At 47.6% G+C, this 15,515-nt stretch overlaps 6 protein-coding genes across 6 annotated transcripts; 3 read left to right on the top strand and 3 right to left on the bottom strand.

Annotated features, from left to right (window-relative positions):
* Nucleotides 1–865: 865 nt before the first annotated feature.
* On the bottom strand, nt 866–3,589 carry V1512DRAFT_257401 (cobalamin-independent synthase). Its single transcript, XM_066915214.1, has 3 exons — nt 3,383–3,589; nt 2,996–3,309; nt 866–2,943 (listed from the first exon to the last, which is right to left on the bottom strand). Exons 1-3 carry the CDS (start codon nt 3,417–3,419, stop codon nt 988–990), a joined length of 2,307 nt encoding a protein of 768 aa, XP_066774680.1. The 5' UTR covers nt 3,420–3,589; the 3' UTR covers nt 866–987.
* A 132-nt stretch (nt 3,590–3,721) lies between these two features.
* Nucleotides 3,722–4,897, bottom strand: V1512DRAFT_200453 (uncharacterized protein; the record flags this gene model as incomplete). Its single annotated transcript, XM_066913193.1, has 4 exons — nt 3,722–4,333; nt 4,430–4,471; nt 4,519–4,777; nt 4,827–4,897. 4 exons carry the CDS (start codon nt 4,895–4,897, stop codon nt 3,722–3,724), a joined length of 984 nt encoding a protein of 327 aa, XP_066774679.1.
* A 138-nt stretch (nt 4,898–5,035) lies between these two features.
* Nucleotides 5,036–7,745, top strand: V1512DRAFT_257400 (uncharacterized protein). The gene is made up of 2 exons (XM_066915213.1): nt 5,036–5,561; nt 5,606–7,745. The coding sequence occupies exons 1-2, from the start codon at nt 5,259–5,261 to the stop codon at nt 7,589–7,591; spliced, it is 2,289 nt and encodes a 762-aa protein (XP_066774678.1). The 5' UTR covers nt 5,036–5,258; the 3' UTR covers nt 7,592–7,745.
* V1512DRAFT_201922 (P-loop containing nucleoside triphosphate hydrolase protein) lies at nt 7,648–9,906 on the bottom strand (the record flags this gene model as incomplete). The annotated part of the gene is made up of 7 exons (XM_066913236.1): nt 7,648–7,757; nt 7,801–8,296; nt 8,339–9,209; nt 9,253–9,509; nt 9,556–9,620; nt 9,664–9,741; nt 9,789–9,906. 7 exons carry the CDS (start codon nt 9,904–9,906, stop codon nt 7,648–7,650), a joined length of 1,995 nt encoding a protein of 664 aa, XP_066774677.1.
* Nucleotides 9,907–10,037: 131 nt separating this feature from the next.
* On the top strand, nt 10,038–11,534 carry V1512DRAFT_257394 (uncharacterized protein). The gene is made up of 2 exons (XM_066915212.1): nt 10,038–10,263; nt 10,310–11,534. Exons 1-2 carry the CDS (start codon nt 10,054–10,056, stop codon nt 11,444–11,446), a joined length of 1,347 nt encoding a protein of 448 aa, XP_066774676.1. The 5' UTR covers nt 10,038–10,053; the 3' UTR covers nt 11,447–11,534.
* A 739-nt stretch (nt 11,535–12,273) lies between these two features.
* On the top strand, nt 12,274–15,436 carry V1512DRAFT_201772 (uncharacterized protein; the record flags this gene model as incomplete). Its single annotated transcript, XM_066913228.1, has 3 exons — nt 12,274–12,657; nt 12,703–14,355; nt 14,405–15,436. The coding sequence occupies 3 exons, from the start codon at nt 12,274–12,276 to the stop codon at nt 15,434–15,436; spliced, it is 3,069 nt and encodes a 1,022-aa protein (XP_066774675.1).
* Between the last annotated feature and the right edge of the window lie 79 nt (nt 15,437–15,515).

The following is a 15,515-nucleotide window of genomic DNA, read 5'->3' as shown; positions in this document are numbered from 1 at the left end:
GTGACGTTCTTTGCCAATGTCTGAATGGGATCACACTGCCGGCCTTTCGGTTACACAGAGACTGATTTACCTTTCACGGACCCTCAGCTGTCTTGTACGCAAGGACTTCTGACTTTGAACCGGGCCTAGTTTTGATCGGTATCGATATGTTACAGTGTCGGATGTCTAGATGACTTTGGTCTACTGATCCGGCACGCTATGTACTCGTCAATCAGTCTGCAGTATCAGATGTCTAGATGACCTTTGGTCTACTGGTCTGGTACTCTGTGCACTGTGGTTCTGTGGTCTCATGATGATTGAGGTTGACAATGGAGCTACAGAACTTCTTGGATATTAGCAGCATACTATCAAGCACGGGTATAATAATAATCTGATTATCAGTATGTTTTTTCACAAATTATAATTTATTACTAACTCGTCGCTAGAATAAATCCACTTCGTTATTACGAGCTTATAACTGTTTATAACTGTTACTGCATTGATCTTTACGTTCTAAACTTCTCTAATTTCTTGTTACAAGTTTTCAAATTTTTTTGGTTGAAGTCTGTTATGCTTTAGATGAACACGTTGACTGCCTGCTGTGATTACTTACTGGCCGTGAAACTATTATAATACACTACTTTAATATAATAACTTAACTGTAGACTTACAATAATAAAGTAAACATTTAAATGGCATTGGATGTTTGTGGGTCCTTGAACGGGATTAAAATTTGGTTGCCGAGAACTTTGCAAAGACGTTCAGCTAGCCAATCTATTCTGCATGAACAGAATCACTCCTGTCAATAAAGACTTCATGTACTGGTTGCGCCATGTAACAATGGAGGCAACATTGTGTGGCGGTCAGTTCCATTAATACGACATTAAGACAGGTATACAACAGTTATTACTAGTAAATACAGCATTCCTTTAACTCTCTTTCTCTAGCTTTTTGAATCACATTGCACATCATTTTGCCACATCATTTAAAAATCAAGTAATTAAGCAATTAAACGGAAACGCTAGCACGGAACTCCTTAGCAGCGTCAACCATGTTCTGGAGTGAGGCCTTGGTCTCGGCCCATCCACGGGTCTTAAGACCGCAGTCGGGGTTGATCCACAGGTTCTCCTTGGGGTAGACGGACAGGATATCATTAATACGGGCGACAAACTCCTCCTTTGGTGGGACACGAGGAGAGTGGATGTCGAAGAGTCCAAGACCGATATGGTTGGGATACTCGGAGAACTCCTGAATGTACTTAGGGTCATCCTTCTTGGAGAACTCGATTGACACAACATCGGCGTCGAGGGCCTTGATGTGGTTGGGGTCAAGGTCAGAGTAGCAGAAGTGAGAGTGGATCTGGGTTCCGTCCTCGACACCGGAGGTGGCAAGTCTAAAAGACTCAACAGCCCACTTGACGTAGTCGTCACGCTCGGCACCGGCACGAAGAGGGAGACCTTCTCTGATGGCGGGTTCGTCGACCTGGATGACATAGACACCAGCAGCCTCGAGATCGTTGACCTCATCCCGGAGGGCAAGAGCGAGCTGCTCGGCCTGCATCTGGGCGGAGATGTCGTCACGGGGGAACGACCATCTCAGGCAAGTGATGGGACCGCTCAACATACCCTTCATGGGCTTCTTGGTGATTGACTGAGCAAACTTGGACTCCTTGACGGTCATAGGGGCAGGACGCGAAACGTCACCGGCAATAATTGGGGGACGAACGTATCGGGAACCGTATGACTGAACCCAGCCGTTGGAGGTAAAGACGTATCCGTTGAGCTTTTCTCCAAAGTACTGGACCATATCGTTTCGCTCGGGCTCACCGTGGACTAAGACGTCGAGACCAACTTCCTCCTGGAACTTGACGACCATCTCGATCTCCTTCTCAATGAACTTCTCGTACTCCTCAGCAGAGATCTCACCCTTGGTAAACTTGTTACGGAAAACACGGATATCCTTGGTCTGGGGGAACGAACCAATAGTGGTGGTAGGGAACAAAGGAATGTCGAGATGCTTCTTCTGGGCTGCGAGACGGTCGGCGAAAGGAGACTTACGCTTGGCCATTTCAGGGGTGATTCCGGAAACACGTTCACGAACGGCAGTATCGTTGGTGATGGAGGAGCTTCCACGGGCAGCGATACTCTTAGCGTTGGCAGCAAGCTCATCAGCAACAGACTCAACACCGACGGTGACAGCCTTGGCAATGATGACGACCTCGGTGACCTTCTCGGTAGCGAAAGCAAACCAGTCCTTGATCTCGGATGAAATCTTCTTCTCGGAAGCGAGAGTGACAGGAGTGTGCAAGAGCGAAGACGAGGTTGCAACAATGACACGCTCGGCACCAACCTTGGCGATCGCAGAGTTGACAAACTCAATGGCCTTGGCGAAATCGGTCTTCCAAATGTTACGGCCATTGACGATACCGACAGACAAGGTCTGCTCGGGTGCTAAGATTGAGACAACGTCGTCGAGCTGCTCGGGAACACGGACAAAGTCGGCATGGACACCGGCAACGGGGAGACCAGTGATGGCAGCAAGGTTAGGTCGGATGTCACCAAAGTAGGTAGTCAAGATCAGCTTAGGAGCGGCCGCAGTGGCAAGGTACTCGTAAGCAGTCTTGTAAGCGGCCTGGACCTCGGCAGGGAGATCGAGAACCAAGACAGGTTCGTCAATCTGGACGGTGTCGGCACCAGCCTCCTTCAACTTAGCCAAAAGCTCAGCGTAGACGGGCAAGAGCTTCTCGAGCAGAGTGATAGGTTCAAGCTCGAGGTTGTCCTTGTCGGCCTTTCCAAGGAAAAGGTAAGAGACAGGTCCGACAATGACGGGACGAGTGTGGATTCCAAGGGCCTTGGCCTCAAGGAACTCATCAATGGGCTTTGAGCCGTTAAGCTTGAACTCAACACCCTTGGAAAAAGTAGGACGAACGTAATGGTAGTTTGAGTCGAACCACTTAACCATCTCCTGTTTATTGTTAGATACTGAAATGTGTAGTTGATCATTTTTTGACACGTACAAGAGCAGTGACATCAACAGCTGGGGAAGAGTCAGTAGCTGGTCGCTGAAGACCACGTCCCATAGCGAAGAAGGTGTCGATAGCAGGCAAGTTGTACTTGCTGTAACGTTCAGGAACGACGTTGAAGAGAAGAGAGAGATCAAGGATTTGATCGTAGAAAGAGAAGTCATTGGAAGGGATGATGTCGACACCGGCCTCCTTTTGCAACTTCCAGTTCTTTTCTCTAAGTTCCTTTCCGACCTTGAACAGCTCCTCGACGGAAGACTTTCCAGCCCAGTAAGCCTCGGTGACTTTCTTGAGTTCACGCTGAGCGCCTAAGATAGAAAAAAATCGAGTCAGGATACGTGTTCAAATAGACAGCTTTATACAGTCAGTAAGACAACATACCGATACGGGGGAAACCCAGAACAGCAGATTGAACCATTATTTATTTTACAGTAGAACAGATAACAGCAATTAAGTTAAAAATATTTGTGAGTAAACACGATTCGTCGACTGTGAAGAAGAAAAGAAAGAAACGAATTCAAAAAAAATGAAAAAATGAAAAAATTTGTTGCCTCGAGCTCGAAATTAAAGTTTCAAATTACGAATATTGGGCTCGGACCGAGTACGAATACGTGATACTCCTGTATAACTGTCGCATGTATATACAGTTATGGACATACTACATCATTCCACAGTAAATCGATAACATTTCAGAATATTGTTATAATAGTCATAAGAAGCTTAAGAAAGTGCTTCTTCTAAAGCATTCTCGCTAAAGCTCCACAAATGTTTTTGTTCATCAACGTTGAGCGCAAGGTCATTCAGGTTGTGCTTATAAACGTATCTGTAATAAACCAATCCCCATGGCCCAGGATAAATCATTTCACCTCTAAAGTCCTTGCTGATGACAAGAGGACTAGTGGCCAAGAATAAACCAGTCTTGGACCCGTCGTCAACGTTGAGTCCAATCACTTTGGCTTGCCATGTACCAATAGCTTGCAAATATCTTGGCAGTGGTGAATTTGTCAAGTTAAAGATGTTGGTCGGGATGACGCCTGGATGCATCGCGTTGACGTACACGTTCTTACGCGATGCTAAAATCTCCGCTAGTTCTTTTGCAAAGTAAATGTTGCAAAGCTTAGATCTTGCATATCTTCCCAGCATATTAAACAACATAGACAAGTGGCCAGATCCATTGAACGCTTTCTTCACGTCATCGTAATCAATCTTCTTAGCAGAAGCGTACGAGCGTGACGATGTCACTACGATCCGTACGTCTGATTCAGGGTAATCATCTGCAGTCTGCTCTATAAGTGGCAGTAAAGTCGTTACGAATGCGAAATGACCAAGATGCTACTCATGTCAGCCTTTTCACTGCTTATTCCCACATACACGTACATTGACCTGATTCACGTTAGTCACATCTTATCACTCATTGATTTAACTTACACAAAAAGTCTTTTCATACCCTTCAGGCGTAAGTTCAGATTCCTACCTGGTCAGAACTGCATGTCAACTAGCAACACGAACAATCTTACAAGTGCGACCAATCCAGCATTAGCCATCAGAATATCCAGCCTATTCTCCAGTTTCATAAAATGCTTTGCCGACGCAACCGCACCTTTCATTGTCTCGAGATCCAAGTCAAGCGCAAACAAATTCTCGTCCATCCCAATAGCAGCCTTAATTCTAGCAATCGCAGCTTCAATTCTAGACTGTGATCTTCCTGCAATATAAACCTTGCATCCCCTTCTTGCTAACTCTCGTGATATCACCTCGCCTATACCGGAATTGCCTCTGCTTTATATCAGTTCAATTTAACTAGAACTATTTCAAATTTTAGTACCCGGTCACGATTGCAACTTTCCCATTGAGTTGCGGAATATCGTCAAGTTCAAATCCAATTTTTTCCAACATTTCGTGGTATGGTTGTTCTATCAAGATCACTCACTTCCTTAGGATGCCAAGCGAACCCTTGCCCAACGAGCTGACAAGCTCAATACTCTTTACCTGATTTGAATCTGATATATCTATTTATAGAAAATAAATTAGAAATGTATGAAAAAAATTATCTTTTTAGTGTAATGTCACTCAATTCATACAATAACAATGCACAAACACTTCGACCCGACGTTTTTTCATTGACAAACCTTATGGAAAATCCGGGGTAAGTCACGGTTCAGCTGACGTCACATCCCACGTCGATCGAGGTCGTGAATTTAACCCGAACCAGCACTCTCGACTTCTCTGTTCTTGTTCACCCACCATAGATAAGAAAATGCCTACCAAATCGCTCCTCCAGTTCGCTCTTGGTTCTCACCCAGACTCGTCCTCCGTCTCGATAGAATCTGACGTGTCTGGAACGAAGACACCAAAGTCAGATTTTTTCGACAATGCTCAAATTTGTAAAGGTGACGACTTGAAAGTACCCGACAGTGGAACCAGTACCCCAATCACTCCTGCAGAATCAGACGGCGAAGTAGACAACGGTTTTCAGTCAGTCACGTCCGATGCTCTCAAGCAGAAACTGAGATTCCCACTCCCGAGGTTTAAGCATGAGCCTTGGATTCACTCACTCAGCGTACGTCCCTGTTTGGTGTATCAAATCGTGCTAATGTGATTCAGCCAATGTTCATGGGCATAGACATCCAAGTCCCGGAGCCTAATGTCAAAGTCTCTTCCATGACGTTTGGGTTCTCAGTCCATGACGGATACTTCTCGACTGACTTCGCCCTGATCTGCAAAAAAGTACCGCACCACATTGATCCATCTCAATACGCAGGTCTGATCACCCAGCACGTCTTAAGAGAAATCAAAGAATATTCGACCGACCACTTGGTCAAGTTCGTCGCAGTCGCACTCTCTCAGCAAGTCCAGCGATTCTGCCCGCGACTGTGCGCTAGTCTCTGGCTTGAGCTCGACATTTTGCCATTCGTGTTCAAGGACAGCATGATCCGCGACGAAGTTGACGCGAACTCGGGCAGTGACGACGAGACCCATGCGTTGTCAGCCGACGAGGCAGCAGATTCACTTGTCCGCAAATGCATCATGTGGTTCGGGCCCAAAGGTCTGCCTCGTATCACGATCGGGTATCGCAACAAAGTCGGTGTCGACTGCGACGGACTGATTCACATGGTCGACATCCCGGACTATCAAGCATCTTGCTCTCCCAAGACGTGGGAATGCTTCACCCGTCTGGTGCACGAAGTCAAGACCGTCAAGATGGGTAACCACAAAGGCATCAGAGTTGCGTTCTTCAATGCAACACCACAAGGCGGTGGCGTCGCGCTAATGCGTCACGCACTCATCAGACTGTTCAAGCTCTTCGATGTCCAGGTCACATGGTACGTTCCCAAACCAAACCCGTCCGTGTTCAGAATCACGAAGAACAACCACAACATCATCCAAGGTGTGGCCGATCCGTCTTTGCGACTGACTGAGCCTCAGAAAGACCAGTTTACAAAGTGGATAGATGCCAATTTTGACAGATACTGGACCACCGGCCCCCTTGACTCTGAGAAGCCACCGGGAGTTGACATTGCTGTGTTGGACGATCCGCAAGTCGTCGGCCTAATTACAAAGGCTAAACTTGCAGGTATCAAGGTCATTTACCGCTCGCATATCGAAGTACGGTCTGATCTGGTCGCACAGAAAGGTTCACCGCAGGAAGACGTATGGAACTACTTGTGGGAATCGGGCATTAAGAACGCGGACGTGTTCATCTCCCATCCGGTTCGTGGATTTGTCCCAGACGCAGTCGATATTGCCAAAGTCGGGCTCATGGGTGCCGCCACGGACTGGCTCGACGGACTCAACAAGGACCTGTCACGGTGGGATACAATGTACTACATGTCCGAGTTCAAAAAGCTATGCGACGAAGTCAAAGCCAGCAAGCTCGCCTTTCCGATGCGGCCTTATATTTGCCAGATTGCACGATTTGATCCCAGTAAGGGAATTCCCGACGTGCTAGAATCGTACCGCAAGCTCAGACTCATGATGGACGAAGATTTGCCGTTGCGAAAGATCCCTCAGCTTGTGATCGCTGGTCACGGTGCGGTTGATGATCCAGACGGCACGGTCGTGTACGACGAGATCATGACCATCATCTCCGGCGGTGAATATGCCGAGATCGCAAGCGACATTGTAGTCATGCGCCTCGGTCCAAGTGATCAACTGCTCAACTGTCTTCTGTCGAACGCGCATCTCGTTCTGCAGCTCTCCCACCGCGAGGGATTCGAAGTCAAAGTCTCGGAAGCGATTCACAAAGGCCGGCCAATCATTGCTTATCTTGCTGGTGGGATCCCGCTACAAGTCCAGGACGCTCGGAACGGGTACTTGTGCAAAGTGGGCGACACGGATGCGGTCGCGGACAGGATGTACGAGCTATTTATGGACCTCGCCAAGTACAAGGCGTTCGCGGAGTACGGCAAATCGTCCGTCAGCGACGAGGTGCACACGGTTGGTAATGCGACCGCATGGCTGCACATGTTCAACGAGCTCGCTCATGGCCGCGAAGTCAAACCGAATGGCGCATGGATATATGATTTGATGCGGGACAGTGTAGGCGTGCCGTGGACCGAAGGCGAGAATCGGTTGCCTCGAAAAATGTGATAAAATTTCTAAATAATATCGGCGCAGGTGTCATTTAGGGTCGGTAGTTGGGTATATTACATGTGTTTGCTCTTAATTTGATAATACTCTGGTGCTGCTTCTATGAGCCAGTCCCGGTCGATTTTAGTGATTCCCAGAATATACGTTTTCTCCCCTAGTTCCATGACTAAAAGTTGTAAGCACTCGTCTTATTAGTAAAGGACACAAACCTTCAGAGTAAATGATATATTCTGCGGTGCGATTGAACATGACCGAGTTTGGATGCGGCCATACGACAACATGCTCGCGTCCGACCAGTCTGTAGGAGCCATCCGGTTCCATCTTCGCCGCGTTGGCAAAATATCCGCTAACCAGACACTTCCGCAGTGTTTCCGAACTCGGCGGTGTGCTTGCGAACCGGAACGGGATTTTGAGCAATTCGAGGTACCTCAGCAGTTGGCGACGCACACTGACAGCACGAGACAGAGCTTTGAAGTTAAAATACCGTTCGTGAGCCCATCTGGATGACTGGTTTCCGCGTTGAGTAAAAGCTTTGAAGATGTTGTGAAGCGTGAAGTGGTCGCCTTCGTCGACGGTAAACTTTGCCCACTCGGCCTCGGCTTCGGCACGGCCGTCTTGTGGTTGGAAGTACACGTTTTCGACCGACATCATGGCTGCGATGGTCAATATTTGGTCCATACAGTCGTACTTTCTTGATGATAGTAACTAGTCTAGTCAGCATGGGGTGTCGTCTGAAGTAGAGCTTACAATCTTGGACAACATTGGATCAAGGGGTAGTTCAGCCATTTTGTCCCCGACACCAGTAGAAAGTTTTCCGTGCTGATTCAGTGCATTTAATGAATACAGTAGTTCGAGCGCGTTGACAACGAGCTTGACAGGTGGTGGAGTAATCATGTCTAGCTTTGCAATATTCTCGATGCCCATCGCTTTAATTTGCAGGATTGGCGTTGCTAGGTTTGTTCGTCTGATTTCAGGAACCGATACTTCTGGCAACGCTTCAAACGCTGTCGTGGTGTACAACCTAAAGCATTTCCCGGGCTTGGTGCGTCCGGCTCGGCCTGCGCGCTGGACCGCGGCTGCTTTCGATATCGGTGTCACGACGAGGGAGTCAATTCTGGTGTCCGGGTCATATATTCTCAACTTCACGTGTCCGCAGTCGACGACATAGACTATGCCGTCGATGGTCACGCTTGCTTCGGCGACATTGGTCGAGACAATGACTTTTCTCGTGTGTTCTGGTGCAGGGTCGAAAACTCTCATCTGCAAGTCTTGTGACAGGCCAGCGTATAGCGGCAGAACAAGAAGTTGCAATAAAGTAGGAGCTCCGGTCGTTGAAAAGTCGCGAACAGAATTGCAGACTTGAGTGATTTCGTCGCGACCTGTCATGAAGACCAAGATATCGCCTTCGGGTTCCTGTGAGTGAATATCAAGTACTGTCTTTATAGTTCTGTCTATGTAGTTTTCAGTTGGTTCGGATAAGTACAAAGTATCAACAGGGAACATTTTGCCCTCAATACTGATGATTCGTGACTTATCGCCAAAATATTGTGCAAACTCTTCAGCTTGTAGTGTCGCGCTCGAGATTATGACCCGCAAATCTTTTCGTCGTTTGACAACCCTATATTATTAGTCAATCTCATATAAGTAAACAGATCAAATACTTCTTCAAGATACAGAGCAAGATGTCTGTAGATATTGTGCGCTCATGGGCCTCGTCAATCATGACAACGCTGTATCGCGACAGCAACGGGTCAACAAGCAGTTCACGCAGTAACATTCCATCTGTCATGTACTTTATCCTTGTTTTGTCTGACGCCATGTCTTCAAATCGAATGGAATATCCCACGACGTCACCAATTGGACACCCAACTTCTTCAGCGACTCTAGTTGCAACTGAGATTGCCGCCACACGTCGGGGCTTTACGTGTCAAAAATTTAGCTTATAAAAATTGAAGAGTGCGTACTTGTGTGCATGCAATTGTCTTTGAATCTGACGTCCATCCCGCTTCGTGCAAGTACTGTGTCAATTCTAAATTATTTAGTTCAGAACAAAATCACGGCTGTCTCCTTACGCGTGCTCTTGCCTGATCCAGTATGCCCAATCAATATCACGATCTGAGTCGTCTCAATCAAATAAAGCAACGCATCGCCTACAATTGTTTAAGTTAAGTACAGCATTGAACGTCAACAAACTCACGATGTCGAAAAATGGGCAGCAGTTTGCGCTGTCTCCTAATCGACGCGTTCTTAAACTGAGCTGTAACAGACGTAGTGTGCCTTCCTAAATACGACTCCGTCTCTCCATCTCGATCCATTTCCTTGTCTGTCTCTTAAATGTCAATTCCAAACCGAAGTCCGTGTTTTTGCAACTTAAAAAAGTTTAGCCCTAACCCGAAGAGATGATATATAGAAAGCGAGCTCGACTCTGAGCCAATCTTCACCGACGATGATCAAGGGGTGAGATGCGCGAGGCGAATGTTGAAGATGTCGCAGACTTGCTCAGTCAGACCGTAAGAAGAACGAATGAATTATACACTCAAGTTCGAGACGCGGTTGACGTATTTGAGTCTGCAATTGCGCATCGAGAGACCACATATATGTGGTCTGTTGGTCCGCAGTTTCTAAGAAAGTTTTTGATTCGAGTCGAAAAAGAGTTATGCGCTCTGAATGAAGTTTGTTATTGCTGTTTGTCTAGATTTGTGTCACTGACTATTCTAGCTTGTGGCTACTGATGACCTGAAAATAGCACATCGATTGCGGTCAACGAATCTTCCGAATGCTCAATCGGCTTGGAGTGTATTTGCATCAGGTGTATACCCGGGCATAGTCTCACTAGGGTCTGGAGTCAAGCCGGGAAGTAGTGGTGGATATAGCGGTGATGTGACGGCAGAGCATGGCAGTCTAGTGCTTTTAGTCTCGCGAATGACAATTGACCGATTACGACGAGAACTTGCGATTTTACAATACGAAATGGCAGATGATGAAGATGAGTGTACGCTGCAAGAGCTGGTTCCGTCGTTGGACTTATATCGGTCGACGATGAAGTTAGTTTATGAAGTGTCCGCGCCAGTTGATTGCAATGCCATCCTAGCAGACAGCAACAATGAGTTTCCAAGATTGTTGAAGCCTGTTGAGTTGAAATTGCGAAGTGTGAAGTTGGTGTTTGTAAATATTGATCTGGATCATTCGTCAGTTGAAGATGTACAGCTGTTTCATGCGGTATCAGAGATCATTTCAAAGCAGTTGAATGTACAGATCGATGCCAGAACTTTTACTCGGTTACCAGCAGAATCATTAATCACCAACATGATTCGATATGATTCTGCTTTCTTTCTCAAGCATATTTCAACCACACTAAATTTCGACGTGACTGGGTTGCTATCTATCGTGTCAGACATTACCAATTTACCACCGGTCGACGCAATCGCCAGACTAGATGGCCAGCGAGATGGCAGCAGTGGTCCTCCCGGGAAATCATATGTGCATCGCAAATCATCTAACGCGTTTGCGTTTCTACGAAAGCAGATAGAAGCAGAGCGGGCGTTTCGGTCAACTAAGACCACGATGCGAGTGTTGTGCGATAACAGAAGTCTACAATGTACAGAAGCAGTGAAAAATAAGTTAGTAGACATGGCGATTAAAATGGGTAGTCGAGACGAGCAGCGGAGAGTAAATGATCTGTTCGACATGAGCGAGGAAGGCAAAATGAAGATTTATGTGGTCAATGACGAAGGTTTAAATACAACGACAGTTACAGGCAACTACCGACAAGCCAAAGAGCATAGCAATGATCGAAGTATGCTTGTTATTGAATCGCGAAGCTTGTTAGGAGAGCACTATGTAAATAACATGTAAATAGGTAGACCTATATAGATTGAAAGATTAGATTAGATCTTTTAAAAGACTATTAGTGTTTAGGGTTTTGTATAATATAAAGGCCGGGTAATTTATGCTATTTAGTCGTTTTAGCCTCGAGGCCGCGCTTTCCTTGAACAGTCCTTAAAATCGACTTTCTCTTTCTTCAACGTTTCCTATTTCGATCATTTTATAATTGTTTAATATTAAACAATTGATATATCCGGTCTTTATAGTGTTCTGACTGTTTATTTTTGTCCGGTAAGTCAAAGAGTGAGTCAATTGAGTCCAAGTTTGGAGTATTGCTACACATACCTACTACTACGTGACCTACTCTGAATCGACTGTTGCTAATTATTTCAATCAGACATCGTGAGATTAGATGATTTGCATCAATTAATTGCTTATTTGTCAATTGTTCATTTTTATCATCTTATCGCAATCAAAGGATTTATCTGCTTTAGCAGTCAGCAGTCTTAATCGTTCATTCTAACACTTAAGATCAGTTCAGATCATTTGGATTTATCTCATTCACTCTTATCCTTACACCTTCTCGTTAGTTGAGTCATTTCTTGATGGCTGATTCGTCGCATTCAACTGGACTTTCTCCAGCAGATCTCCTACGACAGAAACACGAGGCTGCTACAGTAGTCTCGGATCACACAGATTCATTCACCACAATCGATGATGTATCGACTGACCTGACTTCGTCCATCACCACAGCTGCTACGGCTGCATCGACCCCACCTGTTGCGGCATCGTCCTCGTCTGTCTCGACTTCAGCCTCCCACAGCGAGGCAGTGTCACCCACTCCAAAACCGACCAGAATGAAACCTGTCAAGGAGAAGCTTGACATCTCATCGTTGGAGGCGTTCCCGACTCTGGGTTCTGCCCCGGCAGCTGCTGTTGCTGCTGCTTCAGCGTGGGGCGGTGCCACGGTGATAGCAGCCGGGTCGGCCAAAAAGACCAATGGCAAGCCGTCGGCCGCGAGATCGTCCCAGGTGTCCGAAAACTTCAGTTTCACTGTCAGTCCGCAATTCCGTAACAGAGCGACCTTCACCGAGATTTTTGCTCGAGCAAAAGAGCGCTCCGGCGTTACATCTATCGAGAGCTCGACATCGCGATCTCTGTCAACCACTTTCATAGTCAAAGGAAAACCTGATGCTATTGTAATTGCTAGACGAGAGCTTGTCAGAGGTCTTACTGCAAAGGTTTGTCAATTGGTTTAAAATAAACTGATGCTAATATGTTACTAGATTACCGAAACTATCCTAGTTCCTTCGAGTGTCAGGGCATTCATCATTGGAGCAGGTGGCAGAACTTTGAAGCAAATTCAGCAAGCGTCGTCGACGAAGATACAGGTTCAGAAACGTGACGCTAGTGAGGAAGCCACGCCTGAGCCCGAGTTCGCCGATGGTGAAGAACCGAGCACTGAGGTCACGGTGGAAGGTGACATCGACGGCGTCGCGATTGCCAAGACCAGTATCATGGCCATTGTCGCCGAGCGCACAAAGAACTTGACCACGAGATTGCAGATCAGTCCTGACCATGTTCCTTACGTTGCGGCACAGGCCACTAGCTTGGAAGAAGGCAAAGATATCAAAATCAAGATGCCTACTGCGTTTGCTGAGTCGGAAACCGTGCCTTATATTGTGATTTCTGGCGAGCGCAACGCAGTACAGGAGACCAAGGCTGCGATCCAACAGACGATCGAGAACTTGCAGCGCACATACGTGTCTGCTAGCACAGCCGTGCCCAAAAGACAGCACAAGTACGTGATGGGCGAGAGTGGATCCACGTTAAGCGAAATTTTTGATCAGACGGGCTGCATTGTCAAGGTTCCTTCGCCTGAGAATCCCTCAGAGGTAATCACTGTCCTCGGACCTCGCGAAAAGCTTGTGGACGCCATCGGCTTGGTCATGGCTAGAGCCAACTCTGTCATTGTCGACCAGCTCGAGGTGTGGAAGGCACACGGTCGTAACCGCAACCACGCGTGTGACCTGGCTCGGTACTTCAATGCGAGCAAGCGGTTGCACTCAATTGAGAAAGAGAACGACGTGCAAATCATGATCCCTGATGTAAAGGAACTTGTGGTCGAGCCTACACCTGAGGTCGTGTTCGACATTGCAGGCAAGTCCGAGCCGGCAGTGAAGAAGGCCCGTAAGCAGATTGTCGAGTTGGTAAACTCGATTCCGCCTAATCGCGTTTCCCACATCACTGACATCGACCCGTTGCTGTTCCGCCACATTGGCGGGTTCAAGAACAAGAACATTGAGAAAGTCAAGGAACAGTTTGGTGTTGTGGCTGTTGTGCCCAGTGAAGGTGAGGGTTTGCGAGATATAATCCTTTTGTACGAAGGCAAAGATGATGACGAGTTTGGCCCTGATGAGACCGAGGTTGAATCTTGTCTTGAGTCTGCCAAATTGTTCTTCGAAGACGTAAAGGCCAAGCAGGCAACTCTGGTTACAAAGGTATTGAGCGTGCCCGCTAAGCAGCACAAGTTCATCATCGGACCGAAACGGTCGACCATCAACGCTTTGAGTGGCGAGGGCCAGACCGTGTCGATCCAGTTCGGCGAGCAAAGCGTCGACGTTGCCGAACCTTTGACCGAGGACAGTGTCGTGATCCGCGGTCCGGCGGACGAGGTCGCGAGCGTGGCTGAGAAAATTGTTGAGATTGTGGACGAGGCTAGTAACCAGGAAGTTTTGGGCAGCTTTTCGGTCACTTTTGAGTTTCCGACTAAGTTCTCGAGCCAGTTGATTGGTAAGGGCGGGGCCAACATTTCAAAGTATAGAGACGAGCTCGGTGTCAAGGTCGGCTTGGCCGATGATGGTAATGTCACGATTAAGGGCGTTAAGAGCAATGTATTGGAAGCCGAGACGCGGATAAAGGCACTTGCTGCACGATTGGTATGTCCCACATTGCAATCGTTGTTTTTGAGTGCTAATACAGATGTAGGCGGACGAGGTCGTGTTGAGACTCAGCATTCCTAATGAGTACCACAGCTCTCTGATTGGACAGAAGGGCAAGTTAATCAAGCGTTTGGAAGAGCGTTACGGCGTCCGTGTCAATTTCCCGCGGTCTTCAGATTCCGAGGACACCAACGGCGAGTCGTCCGAGTTTTTACCAAAGAACAAAGACGATATTGTGCTCCGAGGCCCGTCCAAGGGCGCAGCCAAGGCGAAGGAGGAGTTGATGGATTTGTACAAGTATGATGCCGACCACGGGCATAGCAGTGATCTTGCTGTGCCGCGTCAGGCGCTGTCGCGTATCATCGGCAAGAACGGGGAGTACATCAACGATATCATGGACACGACGGGGGCCAAGGTGGACATTCCTCGCAATGTTGGTGAGGCCGACACGGTTTCGATTGCGCTGAGCGGGACCGAGGAGGCAATCAAGCAGGCCAAGTTAAAGATTAAGGAAATTGTAGACGAGTTTGAGTCCTTGACGAGTGAGACCATTGACGTGCCGAAAAAGTACCACCGGTCGCTGATTGGCAAGTCTGGAGCGACGTTGCGCGACATTGTGGTGTCCGCCGGCGGCCCAGACGATTCGTCGCAGCTGCATAGGATTGTGCGGATACCTCACGCGTCATCCACAGACACGGCGGTTGTGGTCCAGGGCCACCGTGACCTTGTCGCTAAAATTATTGCTGAAATTGAAAGACGCGTGGGCGAGCTCGAGAGCAGAGTCGAGTCGACAATTGAGATCCCACTCGAGAAGCACCGGTTCATCGTCGGTCCAGGCGGAATGACCAGACGCGCGGTTGAGGCCGAGTTCGGCGTAACGTTGTCGGTTCCGAAACCGAACACGACCAAAGATGTCACAGTTGAGGGACCACCTGCCGCTGTAGAGGCAGCCAAAGCCAAGTTGATTGAGCTCACGACACCGAAACCGAGACGCGGAAATAGCAGAGCAAGCACTGCGTCTCCAGCACCTGCACCAGCACCAGCATCAGCACCTGCGCCTACTGAAGCTTCGAGCTGAAGACATGGTGAGAAAAAGCATTTTTAGTGCTGCATTTTATTTGTATCTATATGACATAAACGTTTTGTTTTTTACTTTG

The sequence above is a fragment of the Lipomyces arxii genome (genome assembly GCF_038497795.1).
Source record: "Lipomyces arxii strain Phaff 12-163 unplaced genomic scaffold V1512scaffold_1, whole genome shotgun sequence".
Lineage (NCBI taxonomy): Eukaryota > Fungi > Ascomycota > Lipomycetes > Lipomycetales > Lipomycetaceae > Lipomyces > Lipomyces arxii.
The sequence above is the reverse complement of the archived record's forward strand: the minus strand, read 5'-3'. Positions and strand labels throughout refer to the sequence as shown.

Excerpts from the sequence above, each read along its gene's own strand:
- V1512DRAFT_257401 (XM_066915214.1), bottom strand. The coding sequence starts at position 3,419 with ATGGTTCAATCTGCTGTTCTGGGTTTCCCCCGTATCG. Across the intron at positions 3,310-3,382 it reads TCTGGGTTTCCCCCGTATCG|GCGCTCAGCGTGAACTCAAG; the intron begins GTATGTTGTCTT and ends TTTCTATCTTAG. Across the intron at positions 2,944-2,995 it reads CTGTTGATGTCACTGCTCTT|GAGATGGTTAAGTGGTTCGA; the intron begins GTACGTGTCAAA and ends AACAATAAACAG.
- V1512DRAFT_257400 (XM_066915213.1), top strand. The coding sequence starts at position 5,259 with ATGCCTACCAAATCGCTCCTCCAGTTCGCTCTTGGTTCTCACCCAGAC. Across the intron at positions 5,562-5,605 it reads CTTGGATTCACTCACTCAGC|CCAATGTTCATGGGCATAGA; the intron begins GTACGTCCCTGT and ends AATGTGATTCAG.
- V1512DRAFT_257394 (XM_066915212.1), top strand. The coding sequence starts at position 10,054 with ATGCGCGAGGCGAATGTTGAAGATGTCGCAGACTTGCTCAGTCAGACC. Across the intron at positions 10,264-10,309 it reads AGTTATGCGCTCTGAATGAA|CTTGTGGCTACTGATGACCT; the intron begins GTTTGTTATTGC and ends TGACTATTCTAG.